The sequence below is a fragment of the Elephas maximus genome, chromosome 13 (genome assembly GCF_024166365.1).
Source record: "Elephas maximus indicus isolate mEleMax1 chromosome 13, mEleMax1 primary haplotype, whole genome shotgun sequence".
Lineage (NCBI taxonomy): Eukaryota > Metazoa > Chordata > Mammalia > Proboscidea > Elephantidae > Elephas > Elephas maximus.
In genome coordinates this window covers 74,876,545-74,893,245 of record NC_064831.1, presented here as the reverse complement: position 1 = coordinate 74,893,245, position 16,701 = coordinate 74,876,545, and the positions used below count along the sequence as shown (strand labels likewise).

The 16,701-nt window shown below is 39.0% G+C and overlaps 1 protein-coding gene across 3 annotated transcripts in view; it reads right to left on the bottom strand.

Annotated features, from left to right (window-relative positions):
- Positions 1-2,066: 2,066 nt before the first annotated feature.
- Positions 2,067-16,701, bottom strand: part of IQGAP1 (IQ motif containing GTPase activating protein 1) — a 105,334-nt gene continuing 90,699 nt past the window's right edge. For all 3 annotated transcript variants that reach the window (XM_049905599.1, XM_049905600.1, XM_049905601.1), the window contains 3 exons: positions 14,423-14,545; positions 7,279-7,387; positions 2,067-4,427 (listed from right to left, as the gene is read on the bottom strand). In XM_049905599.1, the coding sequence (XP_049761556.1) occupies positions 4,314-4,427; positions 7,279-7,387; positions 14,423-14,545 (346 nt within the window). In that variant the 3' untranslated portion in view covers positions 2,067-4,313. The remainder of the gene's footprint in view (positions 4,428-7,278; positions 7,388-14,422; positions 14,546-16,701) is intronic.

Below are 16,701 nucleotides of genomic sequence, written 5' to 3'. Positions count from 1 at the left end.
CAGCAGTGTTTCTCAGAGCTTACATCTATGAAAATGAAAAATAAGAGAACTGGTGTTGAGCCCTCTTTATTCTATCAAGTAGTAGTATTCATCCATACATTCTGTTAACCTTCATTTAAAATTAAAAATCCTTCATTTATCTTGTTAAGAAATGCATTTCAAATTTTACTTTTAGAATTGTCATGACAGTATATTGTTACTTTGATCAGACATGCAGTAATAACTGTAATAATAAAAAAAAATTCTGGATTAACAGCCTTATGGTCACAGGAAAAACACCAAACCACAGCTATTGAGTCAATTCCGATTCATAGCTACCCCATAGGGTTTCTGAGGCTGTAAGCCTCTGTGGGAGCAGACTGCCACATCTTTCTCCCATGGAGCTGCTGGTGGTTTCAAACCACTGACCTTTTGGTTAGCAGTTGACCACTTAAACCACTGCGCCACGAGGGCTACATATATATATATATCGGGAATTGATAGCAATGGGTTTGTTTATATTTATATATACACACACTTATTTTTGTTAGATAATTATGACAGGCTGACCAAAAATAAGACTTATGCTTTAAAATATTACATTAGGGTAAAATTCCATGAGGGAAGTGGAATAGAAATACTAAAGAGAAAAAATATGTAAAATTTCCAGTTGACAGAGTTTTCTTTATGTACCTTTTAAAATGGATAATAGAGGGTTCCACTGGATACCTTTATAAAACCAAAAACCAAACCCATTGCCATTGAGTCGATTCCGACACACAGCGACCCTATAGGGCAGAGCAGAACTGCCCCATAGTTTCCAAGGAGCGCCTGGTGGATTCGAACGGCTGACTTTTTAGGTTAGCAGCCGTAGCACTTAACTGCTATGCTACCAGGGTTTCCATTTGGATACCTTTATAAGTGACATAATTATCTTGAAATCACAATATGTTGGTAGTTAGACACTTTACAACTTAGACATAAAAAATTTTAGATGTCAAATTTAAAATGTGTGAAAGGATGCATAATTTCCCCCAACTCCTTTCAAGGGTGTGTAAAGAGCCCCAGGATGGATTTCTGTAGGATGGCAGTGCCCTGGCAGGCCCTGTTGTCTACTAGTACCATCTTACCTTCCTATTCCAATTTTCCCTTTGCCTTGTCTTCCTTATTTAACATTATTACACTTTGATAAGCATCTTTCTAATTCTCTTGATTTCTTTGCAAGACAATGTAGAGCATTAATAAAATATATTTTAGCTTTGAAGAACAAACTTACCAGATAGTATCATCTCCACTTCTGAAGGAGAAAACTGAGGCTCAGAGAGGCACCTTTCACAAGGCCCCACTGCCTGGGCCAGGTTTGACCCCAAAGCCGTTGTTCTTATCACATCACTCCTCTGCACAAGTTTCTGGGGACATCCTCAGCTGCTCACACAAACATTGCCTCCAGTTTTTTACTTCTGTTTACTGTGGAGTTATTTTGTTTTCTTCCTTATTTCATGCTGTCACTAATTTTCCAGTAGAGACCGGCCACAGTTTACAAACACAACAGGATGCTTACATACATGTTTGTATTTTTCAGTAAAGCTGCCCTCTGATAAGGAAGCCACTTTTCTTTTGTTGTTGTTTACCTTGTCCATATCTAAATTCCTCTAGTTTCTTCTGGCAACTTGCATGTAACATAAAACATAAACCCACTAAGGGGCAGACTGTGACTGTATGTACATTCTGCTCAGCACCTGGTGTGCTGCTGCTCATAAAATACTGTGAACTGCTGGCACAATTTCAAACTTTCAGCCATTGGCTACTCAGAATTGAGTGACATTATGTCTTGCCTTCCCTCCTTCCCCCCTTCTTTTTTAGTTGAGACTACTTTAAATACATTAAATTAAAAAAAAGCTAAACTCACATCTTAAAAATTGCTTTGAGATACACAGTGATTTGATAGTTGATCTGTGTTTGCTCTGTCAAAAGGCTATAAAGGAAGGGACTGTTTTCTGTTACGGTTTTTAATTATTAAATCTCACTCTAGTCAACAGTCTGTTTAGCAGGAACTGTTAACAATGAAACTGAGAAAAACGCAAACATGAACAAATGACCTTTTATTTCTTAGGGATACAAAGGCAATTGTGTGCAGCAACCATCTGATGGGCAGTCCAAATTCTTGGGAGGAAGTAAATTCATGATAAATGTCATGATGGCTGGTCGAAGAGAAGGTCAAAGAAGGAGAGATGAGACAGAAGAATGATATGGCTAATAAATAAAAATAATACAAGCTAACTGGTTTCAATGCCACGACTTGAGAGTTTGTCAGGGCAATATCTATGCTATTAAAACCACAACTCTATATATTTATCATAAAAATTCTTGAAGTGCATTTTGCGCTATTTTGCATTAGAAGTTGTGCGAAGGAAACTTTAATCCTTACAAATAACTGACACATTTATTTATGAAGGAGTTGTAAACTCTGCTCATTATCATCTGTCTTGGATGTGGCCTTGAGGCCTGACAAGCATTTGGGAAGGGTATTTGCTTTTAGGGAGAAAGGAATGACACTTTGGTTGCTCCCACTTTTTGAGGTGATGCTAACTGTAATAGCATTTTTTTTTTCATCTGAGAAAAATGTTTACTAAAAATTGTCTTCCAAAATACAGCATAAAGCCAGGTCAGGGTAGTGGGACATTCTGACATGGCACCCCATGCTCACCTCTTCCTCATCTTCTGGGGCTCTCCTGAGTGTCTCAGGTGCCACCATGTGGACGGCCTGGAGTGGGGAAAGTGCCCCCCATCTGCACGCACAGGCCTGATGCAGTGAACAGTCCATTGAGAAAAACACTTCTCCACTATTCACACTTGTAATAGGGACACACCACTTAATTTGCTATTAATTAAAACAAGTTATTGGTTTTAAATATGTATCTGTGAATTTAAAAAAGTTTATTATGTTATGCTTACACTTTATGATAATAAGAGATTTTATACTGAACCAAAACATCAAAGAAAGTGGAGGCTCAGTAGCATGATTTCAATGTTTTCCTGGATAAACAAAATTTTTTTAAAAGTACATGACTTTTCATCTAAGAACAAAAGCTTCTTAATTCAATGTTTAGTATTGAATTTTTTTTTCCAACGAAACCCAGAAAACTGGGGATTATAACATAAAGGTACAAGGTGGGCAGCGAGGGAAAAGAGGAGAAAGAGATGAGAAAAAAAAGACTTGACTATCAGGTGTAACATGGGTTGGCTGGCTTTGTTTCAGACTACTCAATGCAGGATTAGCTCTGCAACTCTGCAGATAAATCCTAGTGTTTTAGCTATAAGAAAGTTCAGATATACAAATAAGCCAATTTATAAAAAATCCTTTTCTTACAGTGTTCTAAAGGCTTTTGAAGCATTATATAAATCTTTAAATTCCTATCACCCACATTTTAAGAAATAAATCTACAATTTAATAAGGTACTCTTAAGATAAAATCATTTAAGACAGTTACATTCTATGCTAGATCTAATCCATTCCATTGCAGTAGGGATGGAGTGGACTGTCTCCCTGAACCCAGTCAGTCTCTGTGCACCAACATAAACAAGCAGGTCACCAAGACGGGTACCTCAGATCATTCTGAATTGACCCAAACAGCTGAATGTTATCAGTGGGATTCTCCCCTCCACTGGCCAGGGAGTTACACTAACAGAATTGCCCAAAATTGATGGTAACATTTAAAAACTGTATCTCCTTTTTTCTAGAAATGCTTCCTCTGGATACAGAACAGTGACTTCTGTTAGCTCCTGCCCAAAAAGATAAAGAGAATGGAAGAGAACCAATGATCCCGCTATCCTTCAACTGTGCTGATGGGATAGAATTTCACAACCTACTAACTGTAGCTAATCTGACATTTTAATTGCATCTTATATGTCTGCATGTTACTGGTGCTAACAGATTCCACTTCTAAATAACAAGAATTCAAATCCCTCCATCCTTATTGCTAATTAAAACAAACACCAAAGCTCACGATACAGTAATGCAACCTCTAAGACAGTAACAATATAGACAGAAAGGTTTTCTAGGGGTTTCCACTTTTTTCTTAAGGGAGAGAAGAAAACGGAGGAACCAGAAGGGTCTAGGTAGGCCTGAGATACAATTTCACTATAGTAAAAAAAGGGCAGCAAACGCCCATCAGAGCAGGAGGAGTTAAAATGTGGCATTGGGAATGGATCAGATTGACGCATGGTCCTCGGCTGGGTCTTTGCTTCCAATGGGTAAAGAAGGATCCTAGAAGAGCCTAGAAGCGTAGAGGCACTTCCTCCCTTCATCTTTCCAGGCTGGCAGCAAACGATCAATTACTTCCCGTAGAACTTTTTGTTGAGAAGGAAGATCAGGAGGTTGACATTTACTTTAGCTCTATCGAATAATTTCATGACTGCGACTCCTTCATATTGTAGCTGCAGCAGGTCCTGTTTGAAAAAACATTTTGACAGTTAATCAAGTCTGTGGAACAAGAAAGAAAGGACACAAGGTAGGGAAGGATCCAGGAGGAATAAGGCACGCCTTGTATGTCAGAAGGTCCCTGGGTGGTCCAAACAGTGTGCACCTGGCTACTAACTGAAAGGTTGGTGACTCAAACCCACCCAGTAGTGCCATCAAAGAAAGGCCTGATGATCTGCTTCTATAAAGATTATAGTTAAGAAAACCCTATGGAGCTCAGTTCTACTCTGCAACACATGAGGTCTCTATGAGTGGGAATTGACTTGACAGCAATGGGTGTGGGTTTTTTGCAGGGTATGCGAGATGTGAAACGGGGTGAGGAAAAAAGAGAGCTTGAAGAATAGGGTACATTGGTCACTTGAGTTTTCTGGTTAATTTGAAGTTAAGAAGTCATGTTGTTTATATTAAAATGTACCAAACATGGAAAGAAAAAGAAGGATGTTGTTATACACATCCAAGCTTTGTATTTCAGAAGTTACAATAATATTTTCCCATTTTACCTAAGTAATGGATCACCAGTTTTCACTAGTCTGGAGAAGGTGAAGGCATTTCAATCCATGATGAAATATATTAATGACTGAAAATAAGATAAAGCCAGTAATCTTATCTCAACAGTATCACCTAGATTCCTAATTTCTATTTCATATGAGGAAGCTTTTATATTCTGAAGTAAAAAAGAGAGGACTACACTTCTTTTGGTGCCTTCTATGTGCTTGACAGACCGCTGGTGGTGCAGTGGTTAAGAGCCTGGCTGCTAACCAAAAGGTCGGCAGTTTGAATCTACCAGCCACTCCTTGGAAACCCTAGGAGGCAGTTCTATTTTGTCCTATACGGTCACTATGAGTCGGAATCGACTCAGTGGCAATGGGTTTAGTTCTTTTAATGTGCTTGACATTGTGTGAGCACATTATAAAGTATCCTTTTAAGTCCTTACAAAAATCCTGTAAGGTATGACTGTCCTATTTTAAGATGAGGCTATGGAGGCTCAGAGCTGTTGGCTGACTCACCCAAGGACACAGAGCTGGGTGTGGTGAATCCAGATCTGACTCAAAGCCACCACTTTTCCCACTACCTTCCACTGCCCAGAGCAAGTTCAGAAAATCTGAGTGGTCTCACGCTACACTTTAGAAGAGTGATAGTGAGAAAGCAGGAATCAAAAGGCTTCAAGCGTTCCTAAAAAGTTCAATCAGTTAATCTTTTGGAAAAATCATCGCAGCTCTATGAGGGTGGGAACCCTGGTGTTTCACCTGTGCCTAATACCTCACACCTGGCAGTCTCTCCATATTTCATGAGTTGGTGTGTGAAAGAATACCTTAGGCAGGCTGGTTAGCCTGTAAGAATTTGGTGAAACTGAGAGATTCATAGATCTTTATTGTATAAGTACTTTAGCTAGCTATGTACATCACAAAATCATTTCTTATTTATTCAGCTAACACTAGTCACTGAGAAGGAAACAAGGATGACTAAAAAATACTAAGGAGTTCACAGTTTTGGCAGGTGGGGAAGGGGAGAAGTCAAGATAGAATTTCACTATAATGTGAGGCCTGCTGTAAACAGAAGACAGCTCCAAAGGTTACAGAAGCAAAGGGGGAACCACCAACTGTGGCTTAGCTGGTAAGGGCGGCTGTAGAGGTGGTAACACACATGCAAAGGAATCTGGGTGGCACGAGAGGTCTGCAACTGACTCCTAACCCAAAGGTTGGCAGTTTGAACCCACCCAGCAACTCCACAGAAGAAAGGCCTGGCAAACTGCTTCTGTAAAGATAACAGCCAAGAAAGCCCTATGGAACAGTTCAACTCCATAACACATGGGGTTGTCGTGAGTCAGGGGCCGACTCGACAGAAGCTAACAACTAGAGACACGCAAGTACTCAATAAATGACAGAATAATAAAGAGGTGGGGGAGGAGGAAGCACACGCAATTCAGAGGGAACAGCATGTGCAAAAGCCCAAATCCATGTTCAGAGAAATGAACATACTATGAAATGCTATATACCCAAAGCTCAAGGGGTCTAGACGTTACCCAGGGATCCTCTCAATGTCCTGAAATATTTAAATGTGCAAAAATCAGAGATATTTCAAAATAAAAACAACAGATAATTATAATTATTTATGCTACAAAATGATTCACTGCAGAGTTCTTTTTTAATTGAAAGTGGGTTTCAGTTTACAAAGATGTAATTGATACCTTGTCAGGAACACATCTAACCTTGAAGTACTTACCTCAAATCAAAATGAGGAAAAAACAGAATTTTAAGCTACTTAAGTACAATAAGCATTTTGTACTTAAGCATTTTAAGTCCGATGTATCAGCTCAACTTAGTGGCAACACTAAGTGGAAACTTCAGCTACATGCTTTCAGAAGATTACCCAGAACCCAGCGCTGTTGAGTACACACCTGCAGAAGTTCTCCAGAGTACACAGAGCAAATCAGACACACCAAAACCCTCAGCTTCTTTTCCCCCCAGTGTGGAGCCTAAATGTGAGCAGCTTTCCCAAATGGGTCTCCTTTTTAGCTATTTCTCCTACCTATACGTACGCACACACAGTAAAACCTGTGAAAACCAGAACCTCTGTAAGGCAGACATCTGTCAGAGAAGGAAAACGCAAATATTTGCCACTGACAGCGATATAAAAGTGGTAAGCTAAACCCTGTCAAAGGTGGAAAACTTGTGAGACCCTGAAAAACAAGGCAATCCCACCGAGTTCCAGCTCTCACAGGTTTCCCTATGTGTTTATGTACATGTGCATACACACACATACACACACACGGAGAGAGCAAGCATGCATGGCCTTGAATTTCACCTGGTGCACACTCACCTGATAATGTAACATAAAAGTCTCCATTTGAACTCCCATGAATTTGGCTTTTACTTCAAAGTCTCCAACTTCTTCTGTTGGACTGATTTCAAAGATAACATTTTTAAACCTGTTGAAACATAACACATAATCATAAAGGCATGGTTTTTATGTTCTCAAATAAAAATAGTCTGTGATATGGGGACAGGAGAGAAACAAATTTTCAAGGATGAAAAGGGGTAGAAAATATAGGTCCATAGTAACTTCTGCAGGTGAAGCAGTGTGGGATTGCTATTCCTAAGTACCATCTGCTTTGGAACTTGGACAGAAGAACGACCACCTCTCCCTGTAGTGCCTGCATTCAACTAAAAAGGAACCATTGAGAAATGCCACAAAGGGCTTCTGAAGGGATGATGTCAGAGGAATCTGGTTGGCCTTCCAAGTGACTACTGCTGGAACCTAATGAAAAAAAATGAGAATCAGGGGAAAGTGGGCTGGATAGAGAGGCTACAGAGAGAGAGAAAGTGAATGTTTGCAAGCATGCATGTTTGAGGATTGGGAGAAGTGAACAAAATATATAAAACACACACAAAAAAGAGAGAAAGAAACAATAAGGTCCCTAATTGAAAAATGAACAGAAGACAAAATGGACAAGTGAAAACAGAGACAATAAATTATGTCCAAAAACACACACACACCCAAAATCCAACCATATATATACCTCAACCAGAATTCAAAGAAACACAAGTTTTAAAAGTGACATACTATTTTTTTAACAATGGAAATAAAAAACATCAAAAATTATTTTTTCTTATTCTACTTTAGATGAAGGTTTACAGAGCAAACTAGTTTCTCATTAAACAATTAATACACATATTGTTTTGTGACATTGGCAGCCAACCCGATGACATCAATATTCCCCTTCTCGACCTTGAGCTCCCCATTACCAGCTTTCCTGTCCCCTCCTGCCTTCTAGTCCTTACCCCTGGGTTGGTGTGCCCATTTAGTCTCATTTTGTTTTATGAGCCTAATCTTTGGCTGAAGGGTGAACCTCAGGAGTGACTTCATTACTGAGTTATATAAGGGTGTACAGGGGCCATACTCTCAGGGTTTCTCTAGTTTGTCAGACCACTAAGTCTGGTCTCTTTTTTTGTGTGTGTGGGAGTTAAATTTTTGTTCTACGTTTTTCTCCAGCTCAGTCTGGGACCCTCTACTGTGATCCCTGTCAGAGCAGTCAGTGGTGGTAGCCAGACACCATCTTGTTGTGCTGGACTCAGTCTGGTGGGGGCTGTGGTACTTGTGATCCATTAGTCCTTTGGACTAATCTTTTCCTTGTGTCTTTGGTTTTCTTCATTCTCCCTTGCTCCAGATGAGGTGATAGCCGTGGAGTAGCTTAGATGGCCACTCACAAGCTTTTAAGACCCCAGTTGCTACTCACCAAAGTAGAACGTAGAACATTTTCTTTATAGACTGTTACGCCAGTTGAGCTAGATAGTGCCTGAGACCATGGCCCCACGGTCCTCAGCCCAGTAATTTGGTCCCTCAGGGGAGTATGAGTATGTCTATAGAGCTTCCATGACCTTGCCTTGTACAACTTGTGCTGGCTTCCCCAGTATTGTGTATTGTCCTACTCTTTACTAAAGTTACCACTTCTCTATAGTCTATTTAGTGTTTTTCCTCCCACTCCTCCCCTCCCTCGTAACCATCAAAGATTTCTTTTTGTGTGCAAAACTTTTCATGAGTTTTCATAGTAGTGGTCTCATATATCTGTCCTTTTGTGATTGACTTATTTCACTCAGCATAATGCCCTTCAGATTCATCCATGTTATGAGATGCTTCGCAGATTCATCATTGTTTTTTATTGTTGCATAGTATTCCACTGTGTGTATGACCATAGTTTGTTTATCCACTCTTCTGTTGATGGGCACCTAGGTTGTTTCCATCTTTTTGCTATTGTGAATAATGCTGCAGTGAACATGGGTGTGCATACGTCTATTTGTATGACAGCTCTTATTTCTCTAGAATATATTCCTAGGAGTGATTTTGCTGGATCATATGGTATTTCTATTTCTAGCTTTTTTTTATTATCTTTTTTTTTATTGTGCTTTAAGTGAAAGTTTACAGTTCAAGTTTCTCATACAAAAATTTATACACGTATTGTTACGTGACTCTAGTTGCTTTCCCTATAATGTGACAGTGCACTCTTCCTCTCCACCATGTATTTCCCGTGTCCATTCAACCAGCTCCTGTCCCTTTCTGCCTTCTCATCTCACCTCTGGACAGGAGCTGCCCATTTAGTCTCATGTATCTACTTGAGCTAATATGCACACTCTTCACAAGTATCATTTAATGTCTCATAGTCCAGTCTAATCTTTGTCTGAAGAGTTGGCTTTGGGAATGGTTTTAATTTTGGGCTAACAGAGAGTCTGGGGGCCATGTCTCCTGGGGTCCCTCCAGTCCTAGTCAGACCATTAAGTCTGGTCTTTTTACTAGAATTTAAGTTCTGCATCCCACTTTTCTCCTGCTCCATCAGGGACTCTCTGTTGTGTTCCCTGTCAGAGCAGACATTGGTGGTAGCCAGGCACCATCTAGTTCTGTTGGTCTCAGGCTGATGAGGTCTCTGGTTTATGTGGCCTATTCTGTCTCTTGGGCTCATATTTTCCTTGTGTCTTTGGTGTTCTTCATTCTCTGTTGCTCCAGGTGGGTTGGGACCAATTGATGTATCTTAGATGCCGCTTGCTAGCTTTTAAGACCCCATATGCCACTCACCAAAGTGGGATGCAGAACACTTTCTTAATAAACTTTGTTATGCCAGTTGACCTAGATGTCCCCTGAAACCATGGTCCCCAGACCTCTGCCCCTGCTGCCCTGTGTCTCAAAGTGTTTGGTTGTATTCAGGGAACTTTTTAGCTTTTGGTTTAGTCCAGTTGTGCTGACTTCCCCTGTATTGTGTGTTATTCTTCCCTTCACCTAAGATAATTCTTGTTTACTCTCTAGTTAGTATATTTCTAGCTTTTTAAGGAAGTGCCATATCATCTTGCAAAATGTTTGTACCATTTTGCATTTTGACCAGCAGTACGTAAGAATTCCAATTTCCCTGCAGCCTCTCCAACATTTGTTATTTTGTTTTTTTCATTTGTGCCAGTAATGTCAGGGTGAGATGGTATCTCATTGTGGTTTTGATTTACATTTCCCTAATGGCTAGTAATCTCAAGCATTTCCCACGTATCTGTTAGCCGACTGAACGTCTTCTTTGGTGTCCTGTAGATTTTTGAGATTAGACCTTTGTCAGATTTGTCATAGTCAAAATTTTTCTTCCCAGTCTGTAAGCTCTTTTTTTACTCTTTTGGTGAGTGTGTTTAATTTTTAGAAGATCCCAGTTATCCACCTTCTGGTGTTTGAGTATTGTTAGTTATGGTTTGTATCCTGCTAATGCCATGATTTAGGGCCTCTAGCCCCTATTTTTTCTATGATCTTTATAGTTTTTGTTTTTTTATTTAGGTCTCTGATCCATTTTGAATTAGTTTTTGTGTATGGTGTGAGGTCTGGGTCTTGTTTCATTTTTTTGCAGATGCACATCCAGTTTTGCTAGTACCATTTGTTAAAAAAACTGTCTTTTCCCCGTTTGATGGACTTTGGGCCTTTGTCCACAATCAGGTGACTGTAGGTGGATGGATTTACATCTGGGTTCCCAATTCTGTTCCTTTGGGTAATTTGTCATTTTACCAGTACCAGGCTGTTTTGACTAATGTAGCTACATCGCAGGTTCTGAGGTCAGGTAGTGCAGGTCCTCCTACTTTATTTTCCTTCAATAGTAATTTACTTATCCAGGGCCTCTTCCTTTTCCACATAAAGTTAATGATTAGTTTTTTCCATCACTTTAAAGAATGCTGTTGGTATCTGGATCAAATTGCACTGTATTTGTAGATTGTTGCATCGTATTTGTAAGTTGTTTTGGGTAGAACTGACATTTTCACAATGTTGAGTCTACCTATCCATGAGCACGGTATGTTTTTCCATTTATGTAGGTCTCTTTCTTTAGGTTTCCTGCAAGTAGTGTTTTATAGTTTTCATTGTCTTTTACATCCCTGGTTAGATTTATTCCTAAGTATTTTATTATTTTAGGGGCTATTATAAATGGTATTGTTTTCTTGATTTCCTTTTCGTAGTTCTCTTTTCTGGTGTATAAGAATTCATCTTATTTTTATACGTTTATTTTGTATCCTGCTACTGTGCTGAACCTATTAGTTCCAGCAGATTTCTTGTGGAGTCTTTTGAGTATTCTACGTATAGTATCATATCATCCATAAATAAGGAAAGATTTACTTCTTCCTTACCAATTTGGATGCCCTTTATTTCTTTTTCTTGCCTTACTGCTCTAGCTAGGACTTCCAGCACAATGTTAAATACGAGTGGTGATAAAGGGCATCCTTGTCTTGTTCCTGTTCTCAAGGGGAATGTTTTTAGCCTCTCTCCATTAAGAACGATGTTGTTGGCTGTTGGTTTTGTATAGATGCCCTTTATTATGCTGAGGAATTTCCCTTCTATACCTATTTTATTGAGAGTTTTTATCATAAATGGGTGTTGGACTTTGTCAAATGCCTTTTCTGCATCAATTGAGAAGATCATGTGGTTCTTTTATTTATGTGGTGGATTATGTTGATCGATTTTCTAATATTGACCCATCCTTGCATACCTGGTATGAATCCTGCTTGGTCACGGTGTATTATTTTTTGGTATGACACTGAAGCTACTGGCTAAAATTTTGTTGAGAATTTTTCCATCTATATTCATGAGAGATATTAGTTTGTAATTTTCTTTTTTAGTGGCATCTTTGCTTGGTTTTGGTATCAGGGTTATGCTGGCTTAATAGAATGAATTTGGAAGTATCCCTTCCTTTTCTATGTTCTGAAATAGTTCCAGCAGTACTGGTCAAAGCTCTTCTCGGAATGTTTGGTAGAATTCTCCAGTAAAGCCATCTGGGTTAGGCTTTTTTTGTTGGGAGCTTTTTAAATTACCTTTTCAATCTCTTATTATGGGTTTGTTCAGACTTTCAACTTCAGTTTGTGTTAGTTTGGGAAAAATTAATATTCAGCGATGGCAAGGAAATAGTGAGATTGCTCTTGTTGTTGTTGTTAGATGCTGTTGAGTCAGTTCAGTCAGGCCACTCATAATGACCCTACGTACAACAGAACAAAACAATGCCCAGTCCTGCAACAGCCTGACAATCATTGCTGTGTTTGAGCCCACTGTTGCAGCTACTGGGTCAATCCATCTCGTTGAGGGTCTTCCTCTTTTTCACTGACCCTTTACCTTACCAAACATGATGTCATTTTCCAGGGACTGGTCCCTCCTGATAACATGTCCAAAGTACATGAGACAAAGTCGCACCATCCTCACTTCCAAGGAGCAAGGTTGTGTCATCTGCATATCAAAAGTTGTTAATGAGCCTTACTCCAATCCTGATGACCCATTCTTCTTCATGTAGTCCAGCTTCTCAGATTATTTGTTCAACATACAGATTGAATAAATATAGTGAAACAATACATACCAATGCACACCTTTCCTGTTTCAAACCACAAAGTATTCCCCAGCTCTGTTCGAATGACTGCCTCTTGGGCAAAGCACAGGTTCTGCGTGAGCACAATTACATGTTCTAGAATTCCCATGCTTGGTAATGTTATCCATAATTTGTTAGGATCCACACAGTTGAATGCCTTTGCATAGTCAATAAAACAGATAAACATCTTTCTGGTATTCTCTGTTTTCATCCAAGATCCATCTAACATCAGCAATGATATCCCTTGTTCCATGTCCTCTTCTGACTCCGGCTTGAATTTCTGGTAGTTCCCTATCAATGTACTGCTGCAACCGTTATTGAATGATCTTCAGCAAAATTCTACTCGCATGTGATAACAATGGTATTGTTTGACAATTTCCACCATGGATGACTGTGCTGGTATTTGAACTACTAGTGGAATTGCTTACAGTGTTATAGCAACATGCAAGCCACCACAGTATGACAGACTGACAGATGTGTGGGAGACAGTGAGGCTAGCAGGTATTATACACATGCAGACGCTACTGGAACATGTTTTGGCAATATGTATATATGAGTATAAAAGCTTTTTTAAACTTTTATACTTTTATCATTAAAAAAAATCAAGGATAAGATCAAAGATTTATATGTAAAAATGTGTCATCATATATTAGTATAATAATATAAAAAGTAAAATCCACTTAAATGTTTACAACAGGTAAATAGTTAAATAAACTTTCACTACAATATGGAATATAATGTAGTCATTAAAAAGAATGCTTTCAAAGAATGAAAAAAGCTTACAATATGTTTTAAGAAAAAAGTTGTACATATGTCTATATATAGTACAATCCCAATTTATGTTAAAAAATAGTAAATAGGCAGACAAGTGGGCAAGTGAGTGGGGTGGCGATCTTTATATGAATAAAGACAGAGAGGAAAATACACAAAAACAATTTCACTGCTTATCAATGTCTTATGGGATTATAGGTGCTTTTTTGCCTTTATGCTTAAATATATTTCAAAGTTCAATAATAAATATTATTTTAGAATCAGAAAAATATAAAAGTTTCTTCTTAAAGATTTTCTTTTTTTAACAGACGTGAGAAGAGAAGCTCGGCTGCCTGAGGTCACAAGGCTGACTGAGCAGGAGCCCAGTGAGTGCTGGCTAATGACAGCTGGGCCCAGGACCTGCGGGAGGACAGTAGGGTCAGACCCACGGACCATGTGCCAAGCAAGCTGGCTCCTCCCAGAACAGATAAATAAGGGCAACTCCCTGGTTCCTAGACTGAAGTGGAATAAAGTAAACATCCTGTTATTGTTACTCTTATTTATTCTTGGTTCATGCAGAGAAGAAATGGAAGGAACGACTTCCAGCTTTAAAGAGCAAATATTCAGATGGGACCCACACAAGCAGGTGTGGACACACCCTGAGACAAATTTTCCACAAACAAGGAAACGCAAGAAATACTTTTCATAAAAGTATTTTATGAAATTAGCTTTGAGTATGAGCCCTAAATCTGTACATAAAAATATAAAAGGAAAATGCAGACAATACAATGAAGGTGTGACAAATGAAGAAATTAAAAAAAAAAAAATCAAATTTATAAAACAGAAAATACTCACTGATTCTCTTGCAGGTCCTCAATTTCCAGAAGAACTCCCTTTTCATGGAGTCTTGCTGCTGTATATTTCAGGGAAATCTTTTTGCTTTTCTTTCCTTTCATTTCCCTTGGCTTTTTGGAAACCCTGTGAAAATCACATCGTATCACTTACTATAACTATCTACTCTGAATCTTTGTTAGCTCGGATACGAGGTCAGGAAACAAGCTTCCCATATACAACCATAAGTAATAAGCCAATCCCAAAACAAAAGTTAGGATTCACCTAAGCAGTATCTCTGCAAAACAGTGGAAACATTACCAAATTGCCTTTAAGTGATATTTAAGAATACTCCATGAATTTGACAGTGTCTTAATCCTATGACCCCGTCAGAACCTAAGCACATAGCAAGTAAGTGTGAGGACTTCTAATGCCAGCCTGAGAGAATTCTACTGAAACCAAGGGGTAAAGGAGACACTCTAATCCCCTCAACAGTGAAGGGAAAAAATAAAAAAAACTTAAATAATTTTTAAAAGAATTTAATCTAGCTTAGAAATTACAGAGGAATGGGAGCAAGGAAAAAGAAACAGATGTTAGGAGGTGTTACACACTGAATTGTGTCCCCTAAAAATATATGTTGTAAATTCTAACCTCTATGCCTGTGGTTATAATCCCATTTGGGAATGGGCTGTCTTTATTATGTTAATGAGAGGGATTAGTACACAGTATGTCTTAAATCAATCTCTTTTGAGATATAAAAGAGATTAAACAAGCAAGAGAAAGTAGAGATGGGGGAAGAGCGATGCCAAGCCACATGAAGATCGCCCAAGAGCAGAAGCTCAAAAGAGACCAAGGACCTTTCTCTAGAGCCAACAGAGACAGAAAGGCCTCCCCTAGAGCTGACACCCTGGATTTGAAGGTCTAGCCTCCTAAATTGAGAATATGAATTTCTGTTTGTTAAAGCCACCTAACTGTGGTATTTCTGTTATAGCAACATTAGATAACTAAGACAGGAGGCTACTGAGATAATCAAGGCAAGAAGTGGTAAGAAAAGGAAGGAATAAAAAGAAAATAGATGAATTAGAACCAGTGATTTAGGACTTCCAAGGGGAGGGTCTCAAGAAACGGGGCACTAATGCTCATCACTGCTGGTAGGGGTACAAATGGGAGTCCCTATGGAAGGCAACTGAAAATATCTATCAAAATTACAAATGCAAAAAACTTTTGACCCAACAATTCCACTTCTAGGAATTTATCTTTAAAAATATGTGCACATGTACAAAAGGTTATTTGTTACAGATTTTAATAATAACAAACACTTGTAAACAACTTAGAAGTCCATCAGTGGAGAACGGATTATATAAACTGTTTATCTATCTACACAATGCAATACTATGCAGCCATTTAACAAAATGAGGACCTAGCTCTGTCTGTTTAGAAGGTTGAGAAGTAATGATGACTGTATAGCAGTAAGCACAGCTATTGCCTAGATCTTGGTTTCTAAATACCATCCCTCACTAAAAGGAACCAGGGAGCCTTGGAGAAACAGTGAATTCCAGGAATGTATAAACTGAAACATCTTATACCAGTAAGGAAATTCTCAAAGAATGACGGGGACATGTCAAAAGGACACAGGAGCCAACTCTGGGAGCTGGGTTAGGAGGAGCTGCTTTCCATCTCTTCACATCAACCATGCCTCACTCCCTTCTTCCAGGGAGGGAGGGAGAGTGAGAGAGAGAGTGTGTGCATGAGAGAATGAGTGAGCCAGAGAGAGAGGAAGCAGATGTGGCAAAATATCAGAAATTGGTGAATCTAGATGAAGGGCATATGGGTGTTTGTTTTATTCATTCAACCTTTCCTGAGATTTGAAAATTTTGTAAATTAAAAGTTAGGAGTAAAAAATAAAATAACCCTACAATAGAACCTACACTTATCGTTTTTCACCTCTTGTGGGTTTTCAGTTTCCATCTCTGGGAAGTGGACATGCTGGCTGGCCTGTGGCCCGAGCCAGGGAGGCTGTAACAGACTTCCCTCAGTACCCAGAAAAAAGTCAGAGTCTAGGTCCTGTCCTCAGAAGGTATAGAGAAGGGCCTGGGAATCTAAATTTTGTATAATATTCCTTAAGCGACTTTAAGGCACATCCAGTTTTAGGACCACAACACAATCTCCTTCCAGAGTTCTATCATTTCTAGTGTCCTGACAGATACTTTGGAATAAGGGATGCTTAGAAATAAGCATCCTTGAAATCCTCCACACGCTGTTTATACCACACACAAACAAATGGAACTAGGCAATTATAAAAA